The 22326-nt window shown below is 43.5% G+C and overlaps 1 protein-coding gene across 1 annotated transcript; it reads right to left on the minus strand.

Moving 5' to 3' along the window:
* Positions 1-939: 939 nt before the first annotated feature.
* Positions 940-21394, minus strand: LOC141148660 (myeloid-associated differentiation marker-like). Its single transcript, XM_073636292.1, has 2 exons — positions 21052-21394; positions 940-4167 (listed from the first exon to the last, which is right to left on the minus strand). The coding sequence occupies exon 2, from the start codon at positions 4036-4038 to the stop codon at positions 3172-3174; it is 867 nt and encodes a 288-aa protein (XP_073492393.1). The 5' UTR covers positions 4039-4167; positions 21052-21394; the 3' UTR covers positions 940-3171.
* Between the last annotated feature and the right edge of the window lie 932 nt (positions 21395-22326).

Here is a 22326-nt window from a genome sequence, read left to right on the forward strand (position 1 = left end):
GAACAGAGGGAATGTGATCAGTTATTAAAAAATAGGGTATTTATAATGTTTTTTTTGTTTTTTTTTTTTTTTTATATACACAAATGTTTTGCCTTTTGTTTTAACTTTAAACTGAACGGGTTGTTTTACAAGGTAAGTTTTCTGTTGTGTTGCATTAATACATACCCCCTAATGTGTGTTATAAAACAAAATAATGTGTGTTGTATTAAGGCATCACATTCATTACCTTCAGTCTTGCACAGTTGTACAGGCTCCTCTCCTGTACTGAACTTTCTTACTGATTTCACTGCACACTGTGAGCTTCTCACAATGTGCATTGAAAGCTACAGCAAGTCAGATAGAGCCCGCCTCATATCCCGGCTGGAGGACATTCAGCCTCATCTAGTCCTCCCCCCCCAGCCTGACTGTCCCTGATCTACCCTTTCATTCATGCTCATGGAAGCTCAGCATCACATGTGGTTGTTTCCTACAGCGATCTGCATGCAAGTGAAGCCTGCTGATTAATGACGACTCCTCCAGACTGCAATCCACCCATCGAGGTATTTTGACATTTACTCCACCCAAGAGCCAGCCCAAAGCTTGCATCAGGGCTGAGGCCTCTTGAGAGGAGTACTGAGGCAGAGTGATGTACAGCCCCTCCCACTAGCCACAACCTGACCACATTGCATAGAGAAGCACAGAGACCCAGTCGTGATGTCACTGGCTCTAAAATGAAGTATGTAAAATATTAGTATGTTGATGAGAAGGTAAAAGTGAAATCAGAGAAGACAAAATATAAGCAGAGTAGACCTCAGCTTTAACTCTGCTGTATTCTATTTAACGAGAAAATAATTATAGCTAAAAATTCACTTTAAATAAATATGAATAAAAATATAAATAAATATAAGCAAGCAATGCAATAATGTAACAAAAAAACAAAGCCAAGATTTTACAAACAGATACAAATGGTTCACTTTAATGAGCATTGAAGTGATCAGAAATAGAAAGAGGCTGCATTCATCCATACTGTTAATGCTGTCATAGCAACTCTACATTCCCGTCATGAAACCGCACACGTGTGTGAGTCCAGTGAAATGTGAAATCTTGTTGAAAAAAAAATACAAAATATATGGTAATTATTAGGTAACAGGCTCTTTTAAGTGGTTGGTCGAATAAAATAACGATGATCATCTCACAGCTGTCCGTATTTATGGGGGGGGGGATGGTCAAGATCACAAAGTATTGGGACTTACCACGATCGGGTTTGGTTTTCACCAAGGCTTTGGCATGGTCTGTGGCTCTTGGTAATACCAGAAGGACAGAGAGAGGCCCCAAAATTTGTCACATTTTGGAATCTAGACATTTGAGAGCTGGAAGCTCAACATTGGGTTCCGTTACCACCGTTTTTGTGAATCCTGACAGGGTCTCCTGTCCATGTTTGGCTTCTTCCTTGGTTATGACTTTGGTCTCCTGGGTGCCTGAGTTTTGCCACTACTTGAACTGGCAGGTGGTGAACAAATTGGCTGCCTAGCGGTTCGGTTTTAAATCAGAACTAAACCCATCCATTTAATGGTTTAAAAAAACAGTTATATTCCTGGCATTGCCTGGAAAGTGCTACATATGCTTGTGGTTGCAACCAAATTGTGAAACCATCAAATGTCTGGGGTCATAACTCATCACATGTGCAGCACCATGGCAGTTGCAGGTCTAACGAAGGCAAAAATGGCAGCTTCCTTGGCTGAAAAGAATAGAAGAAGGGTTTAGTTCCGTTTTAAGTTATTAACATACCACTACCATAAGCAACCAATGGTCTACAAAGAGAACCAGTCATCAATGGACATTTGTGGTAATATGGATGTCCACTCTTAAACCATTATAACAATGAAACTGTTTTTCTCAGGAATTACTTGTCTTATCATTATTTGCTTGTATTCTCTCCCTGTCAGAGCAGAGATGTCAGGTGGAGTGTCAGACAATAAAACCTCCATAGGGGCTGTCCAATCTCATGCCTGAAACTGCCATTTTGTAAATATGCTGTTGGGATTATACAAAACAAAAACATTTGCCCATTTTCAGCTTTATTCTCCATCAGCACAGGAGTGTATCACCCTGAGGCAGGCAGGAAACAGGACGGCCCCCATACACTGCACACGGTGCAGAACAAGGAACGTTAACTCAGTAATAGGGAAAAGATCAGCTTCAGGAAGACCACAGGTAATACTGGTGACTAGTTCTTTGCTCTCTGCCTGATTTTTTGGGCACAGCTTACACAGTACAGGTTCTCTTTAAGTTTGGGCAATGTAAAGTAGTACAAAAAAAAAATGGTAAAACTAGTGTTTTGTTCCAAAAGAAATCGAAGAGTTACATATATTTATTTTATGAAGTGCTCTAAGAAAAAGAAAAATTGCAGGAATCCGGCTTCTAAAGCCAACTCAACCCCTTCTTTACTCAAGAGTTTTTCAATAAAGTAGTGCAAAGAGCTATGACAATGTGCCAAGTGAACTAATCCAGAGGCCCAAATCAGAAATTGTCTTTGATATCAGTTCAGTAAACAAACATCTGATTGGTTCCTGTGGACAAGCGTACATCACTATTGCTGCTTTGTCAGGTGACAGATGTTTATGGGTTTACATAAAAAAATAAATAAATATTAAAGTCCAACTCAAAGCCAAAGCTTTTGTTTGGTTTTAAATAGAGCCGGAGAACCTTTGTTAAAGTTTTTATCACCATCTGTGTACCTACAAGGACAGGACATTATGGAAAATTCTTTCTAATGGGGACACCAACAAAACAACTTTTACCAAAACGGGGAAAGGTTTTTAATGCTGTCCATGCTTCTCTGTCCTTGGGAAAACCATAAGGTCCATTTTTTATATGGGTGTCACAGAGGCACGAACTGAGGGACATTTTCCACAATAGAGTTATAGACAAGAAATGCAAACCTTACAGAAATGTCAACCTTTCCACACTCTTTCCAGAATTTTTGCCTGCAGTTGGGCTTTCAATTGGGACTACAGTTGGCCATTGTTACTACTAAAACACCTGTTACCAAGCCATTTGTATATAATGCATTCTAAAGTACATTATTTTTACAGTACTCAAAGGTGGTAGAAGATAATTGCTTCAACCAGATATATGTATTGTTTTTACCATCACATAGACCTGGCTTTGAATTTATGTAAACAGAGCTGGTCAACCTGTTGAAGTAGTTGAAGTGAAGAAAACCATTCTAAATGAATAGACTGTGTCTACAATATAAGCCACCAGGTTGATATAAGTCAAGATGGTTATCCCGACTCCATTATCCCAAGGACACACATAGCCATCCCGACACACACTTCTGTCTGGAACGGCCCTGAAGAAGTAGTAGGGCCATATAACCGCCACGGTGACATACATGGCCACTGCCAAGATATTGTAACCAATGAGAATCTTCTCCAAGCTGAAGGGTAGTCTAGGCAAGAGACGTCCAATGGTTAGGATGATGATTAAAGTGGTAATGATAAAGCAAATGGAGTAGACAGCCACACACCACTGCAAACCTGGGCTGGAAGAAACTGGTAGAAGAAGAGAGAAGATAATACAGGCAACATAGGCTTCAAATACCTTCAGCAGGCCAGGGATAGTAGAGAGGAAGCCGCTAATCTCTCCTGGTTTCGCCCGGGTAATTCCCACTTCGATGGCATAGGCGAAAAAGCACAGGATGGACATGGCAGTGGCAGAACCCATACAGGCACAGACGTGTCCGGTGCAGCTGCCCTTCAGGAAGACAGATGGGTACATGATGGATGTGGTAAGGAGCATCAATGAAGCCAACATGGAGAAGGCCGAGGTAAAGTCCTCCCAGGAGATAGGAACCCTACTGGCAAACCCTGTCAGCTCCAGAACAACGATAAAGATAGTCACCACAAAACACATGATCCATGTAACCATACTCCAGGCTCCATATTGGGTTTGGTACATTTGGACGCTGGCCACCAAGCTGAAGGCGGTGCAGGAGAAGAAGATTTGGAGGAAGCGGAGGATCAGCAAGGGATTGAAAAATGAGCGAAGGTCCATCTTGCGGTTATGAAGATACAAGGAGGTGAAGGTGTACAGAGTTGGCCCGAATGAGGATATCAGAAAGGAATCTGTTTTATGACTAATTTCCAACAAGCTTCCACCTTTGCTGTATGAAGCGGTCTGTACCTAAAACACAAGAAAAAAAATGTGTTTTAGATGCTGAAATGTTATTAATCTCATATATAATATTGAACCCCAATTCAGGGCAAAACTTTTTTGATGGAAGGGTTAGAACTTCTATCAGACTTATTGCTGTTTGTGTCTTCAATGAGTTTGCCATATTGTACATGATGTCTGTGTCTTTTCCTGTTCTGTCCGACTCCTGTCACTAGAACAGGAAGTGAGGGGAAATTTCTCTTATGGGGACACAGGCACAACAGCAACAGCCTAACAAAGGTTGTAAACCTTTCTTGCTTCAGTAGAAAATGTATTTTCGTCACTGTTAGGAGTCCTCGCTCAGTGGATTTTACCTCACTTCCTGTTCTGGCTGACACGTGGGCAACCAGAACAAGAATTGAGGTGAATCTCCCCAGCAAGGATCTGGCACTAAAACAGGAAGTGAGTTAAATCTCCCCAGCAGGGACACTTTTGTCTGGCACCATTCATACAGACAGGAAGTGGCGAGATTTTTTATTGCACCTTTTTGTCCTGTCTGTGCCTGTCATGTAGACAGGAAGTGAGGAAAAACCTCCCAAATATGGACAGAGACAGCAATAAAACATTTCCTGAGGTTCCTTCCACGCCCCACCCAAAACCAGAAATGTTTTTGCCTGTGGTAAGGAGTTAAAGTGATATTTAACCTTCAGTTTTTTACGTACGATCAGCAGCTGATGTAACCACATAGTGAATATGCAGCTTTTTAAAGGTTTTAATCTTTGCCTATGTTCCAGTTTAAGCTAGGGTCATGACCAGTGCCCCGGGTTTCCTGTTTCAGGGTGGCACCTCACTTGCAGCAAATATATGCATCAATAGAAACACACAGCACCATAGCCTAGAACAGCAAGGCAGCCCACTGCTCCTCCCTTCTCCAAGCTAACAAACTGGCAGCAGACTGCACTGTCCACAGTTAACTCTTCACTGGGAAGAGCAGAAATTCAGGAAAGCAGGATGCTGGGGTAGGAATTTTAACAAATTGTTTACTAGGGAATGTTTTATTTGGCATGCTCAAAAAAACCTGCAAAACAATGGCATAATGTTGTGGTATGCATTGCATGCTACCACATTATGAAATACTCACCATAGAACAAAACCTCTTCTCCAGGCCTTACTTTCTGGATTGCGGGCTCCGGCGCTGTGAGAGCACGAATACGGTACGCCGGACCTTCAGAGCGCATGCGCCGCTGACGTTAGCGGCTGAATGAAGGGTGAATATCTCCTAAACGGTGCACGTTTGGGAGATATTCATTTTACCTACAGGTAAGCCTTATCAAAGGCTTACCTGTAGGTAAAAATAACAAAGCAGGGTTTACAACCGCTTTAAGCAACCACAGTAAAACTTTGGATTGCGAGCATAATTTGTTCCGTAAACATGCTTGTAATCCAAAGCACTTGTATATCAAAGTGAATTTCCCCATAAGAAATAATGGAAACTCAAAATGATTAGTCCCATAAACCAGGGCTTTTTTTCTCAAACAATAGGTGCTGCAACTTAACCACGGCCCCACAAAACCCCTTCCCCCCACACACACCCTCCAAATCACATCAAATAGTGGGTGTGGTCAGTCAAATTTCCGGAAAACAGTAGGAGGGTCTTAAAGGGGCATTAAATACCAGGATTGCATTACATACAGAGTGCAGAGCGGTCACTTGTAAACACAGAAACCAGACTTCTGTGTTTACAAGTGATTGTGGTGAGCAGGCACCAAAGGGTCTGAGCCAGAGGTAGTGGAACTGAGTACCACCAAGTTCCCCCTGAAAAAAAGCCCTGCCCACAACCATTTATTCAAAAATCCTTCAGTTTATAGTCTATATAAGAAAAGATTATAGGAATGTGATAGGGTGTGTAACCATAAAATGTCCATCCACAAATGGAAGCCTCCACAAGGGGATTAGAAGCAAAATCCAGCAGTAGTTACAGAGTATAAAAAGAGATACTTATTATACTGCATACTTAGATGTGCCTGTTTTATTCATCAACCATGTGAATTGCTAAATGTTGTACCTTCATTAAATGTAACCATATTGCTACACTTAGAGGCGCCTCTCTTCTCTTTTATACACAGTTGTGACATGATGCTACTTGTATATTAATACATTGCTTGTATATCAAGTTAAAGGGGTTGTAAAGGTAAAATTTTTTTCACCTTAATGCATTATATGCAATACCGCCGCCACCGCCCCCCCCCGTTTTACTTACCGTTTTACTTACCTGACACCTTGAATCTCCGCTGCTCGTTCCCGTCATCTCTATTGCAGCTCATCCTGGTCGCTGATTGGACTACAGTGGATGGATTGAAAGCAGCGCAGCCATTGGCTCGCGCTGCTGTCAATCACATCCAATGACGCGGCGCGCTGGGGGGCGGGGCTGAGTGATACAGTGAGCGGCTATAGCCGCCGGCTGTGTCACGGGAGCGCGCCCACAATAACTAACCACCATGCGAGGGAGCTCGCATTAAGGTGGTTAGTTCTTGCGGGGAGGAGCTGAGACAGCTGCCGAGGGACCCCAGAAGAGCAGGTTCAGGGCCACTCTGTGCAGAACGAGCTGCACAGTGAAGGTAAGTATGACATGTTTGTTATTTTTTTTTTTTTTTTAATTTACCTTTACAACCCCTTTAAAATTTATTTTAAAAAATGTGCTTGTCTTGCAAAACGCTCGCAAACCCAGTTACTCTCAATCCAAAGTTTTACTGTACTGTAAGTTGTGTTCCCTGTACATACCTCCCAACTCTCTAAAAAGGAAAAAGAGGGACACCCTCTAATGCAAAGGACACACCCTGCCATGTCCCTGGACCATAAAGAATTAATACGCACAGACAAAAAAAATGATTGGTTAAACCACCAAGCGTTTTCTTTTTATCACTACTTTATCTTTATATTGGCTTTTCAAAATAACAAATTCAATTATTCTGATTTTGGATGAAAGGTCTAATGCAGGCTTTGTCAACCAGAGGAGCATCGAACCCCAGGATTCCTCAGAGGTTGCTAGGGATTCCTTGAGGAATAAACAATTTATGCCTCTGAGATGAGCAACCACTGACACCAATGAGCTTTTCAGCTATTTGTAAAGGGAGCATTCCTCCCCCTGACCACCAATCAATGGAAGAAGCATTCCTCCCCCTGACCACCAATCAATGGAAGAAGCATTCCTCCCCCTGACCACCAATCCATGAAAGAAGCATTCCTCCCCCTGACCACCAATCCATGGAAGAAGCATTCCTCCCCCTGACCACCAATCCATGGAAGAAGCATTCCTCCCCCTGACCACCAATCCATGGAAGAAGCATTCCTGCCACTGACCACCAATCCATGGAAGAAGCATTCCTCCCACTGACCACCAATCCATGGAAGAAGCATTCCTCCCACTGACCACCAATTCATGGAAGCAGCATTCCTGCCACTGACACCAATCCATGGGAGAAGCATTCTTTTTCACGGTATAGTCACGGAGAACAAAAAAATTGTGTTTTTTGAGGAGGAGGGGGTGGGTAAATCGTAGTCAGCAGAGAGGTCCAGAAGTAGGAGTACAGAATAGTGTCCCTTAGTTTTGGCCGTTAGTAGATCGTTTGTTAGTTTTAGGAGAGCAGTTTCTGTGGAATGTTAAGGATGAAATCCCGACTGAAGGGGATCAAGAAGGCTGTTATCAGCAAGATGGACGCTCAGTCGATTGTAGACTAGACATTCAAGGAGTTTGGATAAAAAGGGGAGCAAGGAGATGGGGTGTAGGTTGTTAAGATTGGATGGGACCAGTGAGGGCTTTTTAAGTATGGGGCAGACAAGTGCATGTTTTAAGGAATTGGGGAAGATGCCAGAGGAGAGGGAGAGACTGAAGATGTGGGCGAGAGAGTGTAGAATAGAGCTAGAGGGTGACTGTAGCAGTTGTGAGGGAACAGGATCCAGAGGGCAGGTGGTAGGATGTTAGCAAGTAATTTAGCAACCTCTTCTATAGTGGTGGGGTTGAAAGAGGGAAGTAATGATTGTACCTGTGGATATGAGGTGTAAGGCATGGAGGGTGTCTGAACAGTGGAGATCTCCTTGCGAATTGTATCAATCCTCTGTTTGAAGTGATCGGCGATCTCCTGAGCAGTGAGTGAGTTAGTGGGTGGAGGGCGAAGTAGAGAGTTGAAGGTAGAGAAGAGTTGACGGGGACGGGATGATAAGTTTTTAATGAGGGTGATGAAATAGGTCTGCTTGGCAGTGAGGAGGCTGGAATTGTATTTTTGGAGGGCAGATTTATACTGGCTGAAGTCTTTCTGGGACTTGGTCTTACGCCACAGGCGCTCAAGAGCATGGCTGTGTTTTTTCAGACTTCTAGTGTGATCTGTTTGCCAGGTTAGAAGGGGGCAGGGCCTGATTCTGTGTGTAGTGAGGGGGGCAGTGTGTCCAGTGAGGCTAGAAGTGAAGTGTTGTAGACAGAAGTGGCTAGGTTGGTGCAGGACAGAGGTGCGATTTTGTCATAGAGGTGGCCAGTAGCAGAGTAGAGAAGAGAAGGGTTGAGATGGCGAAGGTTTCTACGGTTAACCATTAGGTGTATGGTGAGTGAGGAGGCAGAGGTGAGGGAGAGAGTGAAGTTAATAAGGTAGTGAGCAGAGAGAGGGTAAGGATAGTTGGAGAGGTTGCATGGAGTGCATAGGTGGGAAAAGACGAGGTCAAGGGTATTGCCTTCAGAGTGAGTAGAAGCATGTATCCATTGCTTCAGGTCAAAGTAGGAGGTTAAACTGAGAAGTTTGGAATTTGCAGGAATGTTAGTATTAGTAGGGATGTTGAAGTCCCCAAGAATGATTGTGGGGATTTCAGAAGAGAAAAAGTAGGGTAGCCAGGCAGAGAAAATGTCAAGAAAGGATGATACTGGACCAGGGGGCCGGTAGATCACAGCTATCCTTAGAGAAACTGGGGAGAAGAGACGAATGCAGTGCGCCTCAAATGAGGAGAGTGACAGAGAGGGAGGTGGGTGAAGTACTTGAAAGGTGCTATGTGGGTCTAAAAGGATTCCAACACCCCCTCCTTTGCGTCCACTGGGTCTGGGAGAGTGAGTCCAAAGAAGACCACCGTGGGATAGAGCAGCAGAAGACGCGGTGTCAGATTCATGAAGCCAGGTTTCGGTAATGGCAAGTAGATTAAATGAGTTAGCGATAAAGAGATCGTGGAGGGAAGCAGTTTGTTACAGAGTGAACATTCCAAAGAGCGCAAGAGAAAGGAAGTCTGGTCTTGGGAAGAAGAGAAATGGGAACTAGATTGTGTGCGTTGCAGCTGCAGCCAGAGGGTGTACGATAATGGGCGTGTTGAGTACAGTTAGATGAAGGAGGCCCAGGGTTTGGGGAAACATCACCAGAAGATAGGAGAAGCAGAAGGGTGAGGGAAGTAATGTGGGAGTGTGATTTATATGAGGGGACATGCCCCAGTGGTTTGGAATATTGGGCATGTGGATTTAGAATTAGTTGGTGAGTACAGTAATATGGAGAGGACAGAAGTGAAGGTGATATATACAAGGTGTGGGGTGGAGAGGAGGGGTGCAGGAAAGATAGTTTAAGGATAGAAGAAACAGCTGCCAGAAGGAGTGGTAGACATTGCATTTTAGAAGAAGGAGGAAGAGCTGTAAACAAGGTCACCTGTATTGTATTTCCAAGGTGTTTTCTTGTGTTCCTTCACTTTGTGCATTCACTGAAGTGCAGAGTCAGAAGTGCTCCCACTTATAGAAAAACCCCCACTTCAGCGAAAGAACCCCATCTGCAAACGTGCCTTTCCCAAGAGATGCTTAGTTATATACTGCTAGCAATGGGGGTGGGGGGGGGGGGCTTAATTGCTAATCAGGGAGTTAATAAAACAAAGCTGGCTATGCTGAGAAAGATTCTCACTTCAGAAACAGACTTATAGGTGCATAGCTAATAAAGATAAGGAGGCCATAATGCCTTTCCTTTTAAAGGAAAGGCATAGGGAGGAAACAAAAACAATAGCAATGTGGACAATCTACAGATGTTTAAGCAAAAAATAGCATACCAAAGTTAAGACACATAGGAGACAGTTTTCAGTATCATATCATGTAAAAAAATAAATATATATGAAAGGCTGGTCAAATGCAATATTAAACTTTTGATAGTTAAATAGTCTATTTTTGTGAAGGCTATAAATCAGACAAAAAAGAGGGACAAGGGAAGAGGAAAAAGGTAGAGAGGAATTTGGTTCTATAAGACGGACTGTCCTTAAAGATAAGAGATAGTTAGGCCTGTTTGTTACCATGCTTTAGGTTCGGTTTATTCATTTCCTCAGCCGGTATACTAGCCCCAAATCTTATGCTCTGTGACTTTAGTTTTCTAATGGAAAAAATACACCATCCACTACAACACAGATAAGCCTGCTTGATTGCTCCACATTCATTTATTGCATTATTTACCCAGTCAAAAGTCCAATAGCTTGTTCAAACATAACATTACAGCCGCCGTTCTGCTCTAAAAAGGCCGGACATAGACATAGATGTTCTTTCATCTGATGTAATAAAGGTGTGACAAACTTCTACAATAATCACACTGATTGCAAACAATGAATAATATAGCAAATATGCAATGTATGTATAATTTTTACAACATAACAGATTCTCAATTCATCAGATGTATTTAGTGTGTAATGATGTGAACGACAAAAGGTTTTCAAGAAGGGAATCCTTTACAATTTTGATTTTGATCATCAAAATCTCTGACAAATCTGGGGAAAGAATTATGTGTTTAGGGCCAGCTTGGCAGATAATAGGTATAATGTATGCACCAGGTTCACTCAGCTGCAGCTTACAGTCCAACTCCGGGCTCCTCCTCCCACCATTGGATTGCCCTTGTACCCTTTAAAGAAAATAGCTCAGCATGTAGGTACTAGGCAGGTATGAAAGGACCAGCCTCGTTTTGGATTTTAGATGTTTAAAACAGTTTTTTTTGCTAGAAAATTACTTAGAACCCCCAAACATTATATATTGTTTTTTTTCTAACACCCTAGAGAATAAAATGGCAGTCATTGCAATACTTTTTTTTGCACCGTATTTGCGCAGCGGTCTTATAAGCGCACTTTTTTTGGGAAAAATTCACTTTTTTGTATAAAAAAATAAGACAACAGTAAAGTTAGCCCAATTTTTTTTATATTGTGAAATATAATGTTATGCCAAGTAAATAGATACCCAACATGTCACGCTTCAAAATTGCGCCCGCTCGTGGAATAGCGTCAAACTTTTACCCTTAAAAATCTCCATCGGCAACGTTTAAAAAATTCTACAGGTTGCATGTTTTGCGTTACAGAGGAGGTCTAGGGCTAGAATTATTGCTCTTCCTCTACCGGTCGTGGCGATACCTCACATGTGTGGTTTGACCACTGTTTTCATATGCGGGCGCTACTCACGTATGCGTTCGCTTCTGCGCGCGAGCTCGTCGGGACAGGGCGCTTTAAAAATTATTTATTTTTTTTTTATTATTTATTTTACTTTATTTTATTTATTTTTTCACTGTTTAAAAAAAAAAAAAAATTGGATCACTTTTATTCCTATTACAAGGAATGTAAACATCCCTTGTAATAGAAAAAAGCATGACATGACCTATTAAATATGAGATCTGGGGTCAAAAAGTCCTCAGATCTCATATTTAGACTAAAAAGCAAAAAAAAAAAAAAAAAAAAAAAAGTCGTTTAAAAAAATGACACAAAAAAAATTGTGCCTTTAAGAGAAGTGGGCGGAGCCGACGTAATGACGTCGCTCCGGCCGTCCTACGGTATAGAAACGGGTGGGCGCCATCTTGGCCTCACTCGTCTCTATACCCAGGCACAGAAAGGACCCGATCCCCTCCACCGCTACCGACGGCTCCGGTAAGCGGCGGAGGGCGTGGGAGAGTGGCGGGAGGGGGGGTGGCACCTCTCCCGCCACCGATAACAGTGATCTTGCGGCGAACCCGCCGCAGAGACCACCATTATCGTGTACAGAAACGTCGGCCACAAAGATGGATACCTCGGTTGTGGCAGCAGCTGCTGCCGTTACAGAGATATCCATCTTCAAAAAAATGACGTATATATACAGTGGCCGGTCGTTAAGTGGTTAAGTTAGCCAGCACCCGGCCCAGGCTGGGGAAAGGGTTCATGGTTTTAGCTTAGTTCCCGGGTATTTTGGCCCTAATAGGCCCCTATAAAAAGGGGGACAGCTATGGTCCAGAGCTGAAGCAGGAGTGGTAGTGAGAGAGGGAACGCAGGTACGGGTGGCACTGCTGGAGGAACCGGGAATTGTGGAGGACATCCAAGCCATGGACAATGTCATAATGGGTTCTCACTTCAAGGAGGTATGTCTGGGCCACCACATTATTCTAGTTAGGATCAGTGAAAGGACTTTGTTTACATCGCTGCATTGTGTTTAGTAAAATTATATTACTGTTCTAAGCCTAGTCTGAAGTTACTCAAAGGGGTGCATGTTGGTTCTGGTGTATTTAAAGAACCTGTAATTGCACTACAGGATATGAAGTAATACTACTACAAAAAAAGGTTAACTCGGGCCAGACACAAAAAAAAGGAATTTAGTTGCTATGGGTTACCAGGTGAATGAACAAGCTACAAGCAACCAGCTTTTAAGCATGGTACCTGGTAAGGGTGGCAGGTTCTTCAGTGGCGAGGAGTTGATGTGCTGGCTTTCTAGCAGTCAGTATCCAATAGCAACCAGATTTGAATCCACGTTACGGAGATCTATGGCCTGGTCATGAGGTATAAATGGGAGAGAGTTAAAGAGCACTCATAAAGGGCAGCGCTAGGTGCTCAGTGGGACCCCATTCTGTTGCTGGTAGTGAGATAACAGAGGTACACTGGACTTGTGGAGTGGGTGCAGGCTCAACACATCCCTCCTAATGCAATTATACAAGTTTCAGTGTACAGTGACATGGGACAAGTCAATTTTCACAGGAACTTGGCACTGCACCCAGTGAAGGCTCATTGCTAGGTCGGGGGAACTACCATAATGTTAGATTTTTAACATAACCGCAGTCTCAACCTGGTCCTTGATGAGCATGCTCCGTGTAAAAGGTACCACCCCGTGCACGGGCGCAGGTGACCTCACTCATAAGTATACATACCTGTTTCCCATCACAGGTCTTCTTTATCTTTATCTTTGGCAATGGGCAAATCATCAATTCTGCAGACAGATTTTCTCTAGACCAGTAATTCTAAACCTGGGTTCCTCCAGAGATTACTAGGGGTTCCTTGATCTGTGGTTGATTGACCTATCTTATGGTGCCTTCATAATTTCCCAAGACCTAAAAATTACTTCAAGGGTTCCTCTGGGTTTTTTCAAGGGTTTGGTAAAAAGGCATCATCCTCTAGTGAATCCAGGGGCGAAAGAATGTGGAGGAACCATGACACCCTGGGCCCAGGAAGTGTGCTGAATGAGGCCTAGAACCCAGAGATGAAGTGGTACAGCATCACTGGATTAGTAATTTGGAGAGTCTGGTAGGGCTACTCCAGAAAAGAGGGGAACATAGCATCCAGAGATAATATAAGAGCTGCTGTGGGGTCTATTTTTTGTAAATTGTCTAAGATAAAACTGCCTGTACTCTGTAATAATAATTAAAACAAGCTTTCACTGAAATACTCACCTTCCCCTAGGGAGTGTCTCCTGGAAATATTCTGCACCATCCAGAATTGGTCTTTTTCCATGTTGAATTGTGTCCAATGTCATCATTTACCTGGGCTTACAAGAGAATATTGCAGAGAACAGAGTCATGTCCATACATACAGGTTGTTCTCTGCAGCATTTAGGTCCACCCATCAACGATGAAGGATAGAAGAGGACCCCACTCATGTGATGAGTGAGAATACAACTAAGGTACATATAATGAAATTTCTTTTTAAAGCAGTAGTTTTTAACTTATACCTACAGGTAAGCTAACAATAAAGCTTACCTGTAGGCACAGTAAAGATCTCCAAGACATGCACCATTTAGGAGATATTCACAGTGGCAGCAGCCTTTGATGTCAGTGGCGCATGCGCAGTGAGCTCTGCGCACACTGAGTGTGCCATCAATGAAGAGAGCAATGTACTGCAAATGTGACTCCTGTACTCATGAGCGGGAGGGGAATTGGTGATATGGTTGAGGGGGGGGGATTTGTGCTAAAAGGAGAATTTTTTTTTGCGGGGGGGAGGGGGGATTTGTGCTAATAGAGATGATTGGGGGGGTGTTTGTGCTAGGAGGGAGATTTGGATCGGGGGGGAGAGAAAACCTATGTGGCTCACGGTCAAAGTTAGAAAAGCTATAAACAATAAGAAAAGAGCTTTTAAAAAATATAAAAATGAAGGAACACTAGTGTCATTTAAATGCTACAAAGAATTTAACAGAATATGTAAAAAGGAAATCAAGGGTGCAAAAATTCAAAATGAACAAGAGATCGCAAAAAATAGTAGGACAAACCCCAAAAAATTCTTCAACTATATTAATAGTAAAAAGGTCAGGTCTGAGCATGTAGGCCCTTTACAAAATAATCTAGAGTGGGTGACTGGGGACAAGGAGAAGGCTAATTTATTAAATACTTTCTTCAGCTCTGTGTATACAAAAGAGCATGGGGAAGTTCATGTCCATAATGGGGGTGGTATTGACACAGCCCCCAATGATCCACAATGGCTCAAAAGGGATATGGTCCAGAAATATTTAGACAGAATAAAGGTGGATAAAGCACCTGGACCTGATGGCATCCACCCACGGATCCTAAAAGAATTGAGCTCTGTAATTTCAAAGCCATTGTATCTAATTTTTAGGGACTCATTAATGACGGGAATAGTACCGCTGGATTGGCGCAGGGCGAACGTGGTGCCTATATTTAAAAAGGGATCAAAGTCTTTACCAAGTAACTATAGACCTGTTAGTTTAACTTCTATAGTCGGGAAGATACTGGAGCGTTTAATAAAAGACCACATAGACGAGTTCTTGCTGGAAAAAAACATTTTAAGCAACAGACAGCATGGGTTCATGAAAGACAGAAGTTGTCAGACAAACCTGATTTCTTTTTATGAAGAGGTAAGTAAAACCTTGGACAGAGGGGTGGCTGTGGACGTGGTTTATTTGGATTTTGCAAAAGCGTTTGATACAGTTCCGCACACACGGCTCATGTGTAAGTTAAAGTCTACAGGCTTGGAAATATCAGTTTGTAAATGGATAGAAAACTGGCTAAAAGACAGAATTCAGAGAGTAGTGGTTAATGATTCTTACTCTGAATGGTCTAAGGTTATCAGTGGTGTACCCCAAGGTTCAGTGCTGGGACCCTTACTCTTTAATATCTTTATAAATGATATTGGATCTGGGATCAAAAGTAACATTTCTGTCTTTGCAGATGACACCAAGCTATGCAGTGGAATAACGTCCTTACAGGATGTCTCCAATTTACAAGCTGACCTCAATGCTCTGTCTAATTGGGCGACTATGTGGCAGATGAGGTTTAATGTTGAGAAATGTAAAGTTATGCACTTGGGGGCTAAGAATATGCATGCATCATACATACTAGGGGGAGTACAACTGGGGGAATCTGTAGTGGAGAAGGATCTGGGGGTTTTGGTAGATCATAAGCTCAATAATAGCATGCAATGCCAAGCTGCGGTTTCCAAAGCGAGCAAAGTCCTTTCTTGTATTAGGAGAGGTATGGACTCCAGAGAGAGAGATATCATTTTGCCCCTGTTCAAATCATTAGTAAGACCTCATCTGGAATATGCAGTTCAGTTTTGGACACCAGTTCTCAAAAAGGATATCGGGGAACTGGAGAAAGTGCAGAGAAGGGCAACCAAACTGATAAGAGGCATGGGGGAGCTCAGCTATGAGGAAAGATTAGAGGAACTGAATTTGTTCACTCTTGAGAAGAGGAGAATAAGGGGGGATATGATCAACATGTTTAAATATATAAGGGGTCCATATAGTGAACTTGGTGTTGAGTTATTCACTTTACGGTCAACACAGAGGACAAGGGGGCACTCTTTACGACTGGAGGAAAAGAGATTTCATCTCCAAATACGGAAAGGTTTCTTCACAGTAAGAGCTGTGAAAATGTGGAATAGACTCCCTCCAGAGGTGGTTCTGGCCAGATCAGTAGATTGCTTTAAGAAAGGCCTGGATACTTTCCTAAATGTACATAATATAACTGGGTACTGACATTTATAGGTAAAGTTGATCCAGGGAAAATCCGATTGCCTCTCTGGGATCAGGAAGGAATTTTTTCCCCTGCTGTAGCAAATTGGAGCATGCTCTGCTGGGGTTTTTTGCCTTCCTCTGGATCAACTGTGGGTATAGTATTGGGTATATTGGATTGTACGTTTTTTTTTTTTTTTATGGTTGGACTGGATGGACTTGTGTCTTTTTTCAACCTGACTAACTATGTAACTATGTAACTATGTAACTATTTGTATTGGGAGGGGCATTTGTGCTAGATGAGGGGAATTGGTGATATTGTAGAGGGGGGGGGGATTGTGCTAAAAGAAGAATTTTTTTGGGGGGGGGGATTTGTGCTAATAGGGATGATTGGGGGGGGTATTTCTGCTAGGAGGGAGATTTGGATTGGGGGGGAGAGAGAATGTTGACTCGGAGGGGAAATTTGAGGGGTGGAGGATTTGTATTGGGAGGGGCATTTGTGCTAGATGAGGGGAATTGGTGATATTGTAGAGGAGGGGGGATTTGTGCTAAAAGGAGAATTTTTTGCGGGGGGGGGGGGAATTTGTGCTAATAGGGATGATTGGGGGGTATTTGTGCTAGGAGGGAGATTTGGATCGGGGGGGGGTTGAGAGAATGTGTACTCGGGAGGGGAAATTTGAGGGGTGGAGGATTTGCGTTAGGAGGGGCGATTATTTATACTTGGAGGGGGGATTTCAGCAGAGGGGCAGAATTTATGCTTAGTGGTAATCATGCAGATAAATGCACAATTTTTTTAGAGGGTGGATTTTTACCGACACATAATGCTTATAACTCCTGGGGGGGGGGGGGCTCGCAATGGGCATGTTTGCCCTGGGCTCTAGGTGACCTTGTTCCGACACTGTTCACGCCTATGCATTTTTTGCAATAAAGTCAAAGGAAGTGCATCAAGACGTATGTTAACGTGAGTTGCAATGTATTATATGGTATTGGATGTCAATGTGCATCATAATTAGGGATGAACTCAGGTGTGTTAAAATCCAAGTCAGAACCCACCTGAGCAAGATCGCCAGGAAGCGGTCACTGAACTGGGCCAAACATAGGTGGTTGAGGCCCTGCAGCTGCACATATACACGTCTCTTGTATTCATGCGGCTGTGGGGTTAGGAAGGTCCTAGCCACAGATGTTTGGAATGGTACAGGGGACACCTTCCCGGTGGGATTGCACATGTGGGTTTGGACCAGGACCTGAACACACCTGAGCTCATGCCTAGTCATAATGCTAGGAGTTCAAAAGTTTGTAGAATTCAACTCCGTAACATCTCTAAAATTCGCCCCTTTTTAACAAATGAAACCACCAAGCTCCTCATTCACTCCCTTGTTATCTCTCACCTTGACTATTGCAACTCCCTTCTCATTGGCTTACCTCTCCATAGGCTCCTCCTTCAGTCTATCATGAATGCTGCTGCCAGACTTATCCACCTTACCAACCGCTCAGTGTCTGCCAACCCTCTCCTCCAATCCCTACACTGGCTCCCATTCACCCAGCGAATTAAATTCAAAAATACTAACCACAACGTACAAAGCCATTCACAACTCTGCCTCGAGCTACATCACCAATCTTGTCTCCAAATATCAACCAAATCGACCTCTCCGCTCTTCTCAAGACCTCCTGCTCTCAAGCTCTCTTGACTCCTCCTCTCATGCTCCTCTTCCGGATTTCTCCAGAGCCTCTCCCATCACTAATGTAGGGCCAGAGGGGGCCATGACCCCCCCCAACATTATGCTGTGCCCCCTCATGTGCCCCCCCAATTAAAATGGCCGCATCTTGCTCGGGCCGCCGACCGTAATAATAACATAGGTCCTGTCACTCCTGCGGGAGATCCCCCCCCTCCCTTCACTCCCTCCCTCTCCACGCTGACACTGCGAGAGAGAGCCGCCCAGGTGTTCGGAGCGCAGCGCGGGGAACACATTTCATTTCATTTCAATTGCCCTGTTCCCCGCTGCTCGCTGTCAGATACAGCCCGCCTCCTGGTCCCGGGGCTTTGATAGACAGATCACCCGTCCAATCCCAGTGACGGGTGATCTGTCAATCAAAGTTCCCTGTATATGACGTTGCGTGGCGGGAACGCGGCAATTGCAATGAAAGCTGTTATCACGGTGTTCTCCGCGCTGCGCTCTGAACACCTGGGCGGCTCTCCTGTTCCTCTCCTCCCCTGCTCTTCTGAGCAGGGCCCTCTTATTCCTCTTGTATTTTATTGTATTAAAACTGTATTGTCTCCCTTTTATATTGTAAAGCGCTGCTAAACTGTTGGCGCTATATAAATCCTGTATAGTAATAATAATAATAATAATATTGCACATCAGTGTATTATGAAGTGCATCTTAACACATGCACTGAGATTCTTTTCCATTGATTTCAATGGGAAACGCACTAAGTGAAAATGCACAGATGGAAATCCAGCCTAAAGTATGGCTGAGGTTCTATGAAAAAATGTAAAGATGTTTTTATTGCATGCAAGAGCATTATTCATTTTGTCATATTATAAAAAATAATTGTAGTTATTATTATAATAATTGCTGTTACAACTAGAACTTTTATCCTCAGCTAAGCTCACTTTGTAGTGTACCGACTATACTGACAGCTCTCCTACTACCTGTCCTCCATTTAGACATACACTATATTACCAAAAGTATTGGGACACCTGTCTTTACACGCACATGAACTTTAATGGCATCCCAGTCTTAGTCCGTAGGGTTCTATATTGAGTTGGCTCACCCTTTGCATCTATAACAACTTCAACTCTTCTAGGAAGGCTGTCCACAAGGTTTAGGAGGGTGTCTATGGGAATGGTTGACCATTTTTCCAGAAGTGCATTTGTGAGGGCAGGCACTGATGTTGGATGAGGAGGCCTGGCTCACTGTCTGCACTCTAATTCATCCCAAAAGTGTTCTATCGGGTTGAGGTCAGGATTCTGTGCAGGTCAGTCAAGTTCCTCCACACCAAACGCGCTCATCCATGTCTTTATGGACCTTGCTTTGTTCACTGGTGCGCAGTGAACAGTTTGGGCTCATCCCCAAACTGTTCCCACAAAGTTGGGAAAATGAAATAGTCCAAAATGTCTTGGTATACTGATGCCTTAGGAGTTCCCTTCACCGGAACTAAGGGGCCAAGCCAAGCCCCAGAAAAACAACTCCACACCATAATCCCCCCTCCACCAAATGAATTGGACTACTGCACAAAGCAAGGTCCACAAAGACATGGATGAGCGACTTTGGGGTGGATGAACTTGACTTACCTGCACAGGGTCCTGACCTCAGCCCGATAGAAGACCTTTGGGATGAATTAGAGTGGAGACTGCAAGCCAGGTCTTCTCATCCAACATCAGTGCCTGACCTCACAAATGCACTTCTGGAAGAATGGTCAAAAATCCCCATAGACACACTCCTAAACCTTGTAGACAGCCTTCCCAGAAGAGTTGAAGCTGTTATAGCTGCAAAGGGTGGGCCAACTCAATATTGAACCCTACGGACTAAGACTGGGATGCCATTAAAGTTCATGTGCGTGTAAAGTAGGGTTGGTGCCTCATCCCTTTAAACACAAACCCATATGAATTACACAGGTTCTGAGGCTAATTTAATGCAGAAAAGGCACTAAGTGAGTTTAATTACCACCTTAATTATTATTATTAATATTATTATTATAATATTATTATTATTATTATTATTATTATTATACAGGATTTATATAGCGCCAACAGTTTGTGCAGCGCTTTACAACATGAGGGCAGACAGTACAATTACAATACAATTCAATACAGGGGGGAATCGGAGGGCCCCGCTCTCTTAGAGCTTACAATCTAGGAGGGAGGGTCAAGTTATACAAAAGGGTAATAGCTGTGGGGGATGAGCTAATGGAGAAAATAGTGCAGTTGTTTGATGGAGGCGGGATAGGCTTCTCTGAAGAGGAAAGTTTTCAGGGATCGCCTAAAGGTAGATAAATTTGGAGACAGTCTGACAGATTGGGGTAGGGAATTCCAGAGGATGGGCGGGGCTCGGGAGTAATCAGCCACAGAACCTGTGTAATCAATATGTGTTCGGGTTTAAGACAGGTGTCCCAATACTTTTGGTAATATAGTGTATATTTATGTTATGCTCAATGACAGGTCACAGTTGACTCTGCCAGCTGCTACAGAGTACGTCCACGGGGGCCCCATCTATAGGGCCCCATGATTCATCGTTACCCCCCTGCCCATAAGCCTGGCTTCACACTGATGCAAATTTACAGCGGGTTTGATGCTTTTGGGAACACACAGATTCGCAGATTGTGTAAAAAGCAGAGTATTCCATGGCTTTGGTTCACATCTATGCGGTGCGAGTTTGGTGCGAGAAAAAAAAAAAAAAAGGGTACTGTGCATGTTGACTGCGGGTGCGATGCAAATTTTATCTTCATAGGCTTCAATTGAACTTGCAGTAAACTCGCAGCACACAGTTCACATCTCTGCAAATTTTTCACTGTCTGCCTCCTGAAATTTGCGTAAAATCGCGGTAAATTCACAGTAAATTTGCACCAGTCCACCTCAAAAACGCAAGGCAAATTCGCCCCTCATACAAGACAAAAAAAAAAAAACGGATCAAATCCGCAGTACATCGCATCGCAGTAATGTGAACATAGGCTAGGAGTTAATTAATTGCCTCTAAAAATGTGAACCAAGGAGAGACCCAGCCACAAAAAGCATTCCATACCTGTGTGCCCTACAAAGCCTGGTCACATGCCTTCACCCGTCCCTGCATATGATGCTTGGCGAAGGTGTCAGATGGAGTCAGCCGATTCGGTGCCAGCTCCTGGTTTACAGGATGTCAAGTTTTTCCTCATCTGTGCTAGGTGGGTGATCCGGGCATTGGTAGAAGGAGACCGTCATCTACAGCAGAACAGGACAGGAGTGTCCCCCCCCCCCTGGTTGGGATACAACCAGATTCCTGAGATACACCTCTCCGACTGAATGCCCGGGTGTGTACGAGTCAGCCGGTGCCCGCCCTGTTCAGGTGTGTGCTCAGCTATCTGCCTACTCTGAGTTCACACCTAGAAAAACAGGATACACCTCTACCTGATCTCCAACCCTGTCCACCCCCCGGGAGAGAGGACTCGTCACAGGACGCGGCAACAGTTTGTGACAACCATTCAGGTTACACATTTTTTTCCTTACTCTTTGCAAAAAAATGAAAAAAAGATTTTCCGCAATATAAGAGAGCAGTGACCCATAACATAACAGAAGACTAGGGTTGTCCCAATACCACTTTTTTAAGACCGAGTACAAGTACCGATACTTTTTTTCAAGTACTCGCCGATACCGATTACCAATACTTTTATTTTTAATGTCACGTGACAGTGTTTTTGTTTTTTTTGTTTTTTTTGCAATTTTTTTTTTGTTTTTTTACAATGCTTTCTTTTTTTTTTTCTTTTTTTTTTTTTTAGGGGGGAATGGGCGGGGTGGACGGTGTCTGTGTGTTTTTTAATTTAAATCTTTATTATTTTTTACAATATATTTTTTTTATTATTTATTGCAATACTTTGTGTGTTTTTTTTTTTAATCAGCCATGTTGGGGGGCTTTGGTGAGATATCAGGGGTCCTAACAGACCCCTGATATCTCCCCCATGAGACAGAGAAAGAGACAGAGGATAGAGATTTTCTAGTCCCTTTCGCTGCATCCTCAGCTGCACTGAGAATGAATGGAGAGAAGACAGCGGCTCCTCTCCATTCATAAACTGACACATCGTAATCACAGGAGGTTACAATGTTTCAGTTATGTGAATGGACTCTGTCCATACAATAAAGGAAGGAGGAGGACATGGAGAGGTACAGCAGAACGAAGAGGGACAGCAGAACGGGACAGCAGTGCGGAGAGGGACAGCAGAACGGAGGGGAACAGCAGAACGGAGAGGGACAGCAGAACGGAGGGGGACAGCAGAACGGAGAGGGGCAGCAGAACGGAGGGGGACAGCAGAACGGAGGGGGACAG

This window comes from Aquarana catesbeiana, linkage group LG06, assembly GCF_042186555.1.
Source record: "Aquarana catesbeiana isolate 2022-GZ linkage group LG06, ASM4218655v1, whole genome shotgun sequence".
NCBI lineage: Eukaryota > Metazoa > Chordata > Amphibia > Anura > Ranidae > Aquarana > Aquarana catesbeiana.

What these genes read in the sequence shown, in the direction of transcription:
- LOC141148660 (XM_073636292.1), bottom strand. Translation starts at nt 4,038, where the DNA reads ATGGACCTTCGCTCATTTTTCAATCCCTTGCTGATCCTCCGCTTCCTC.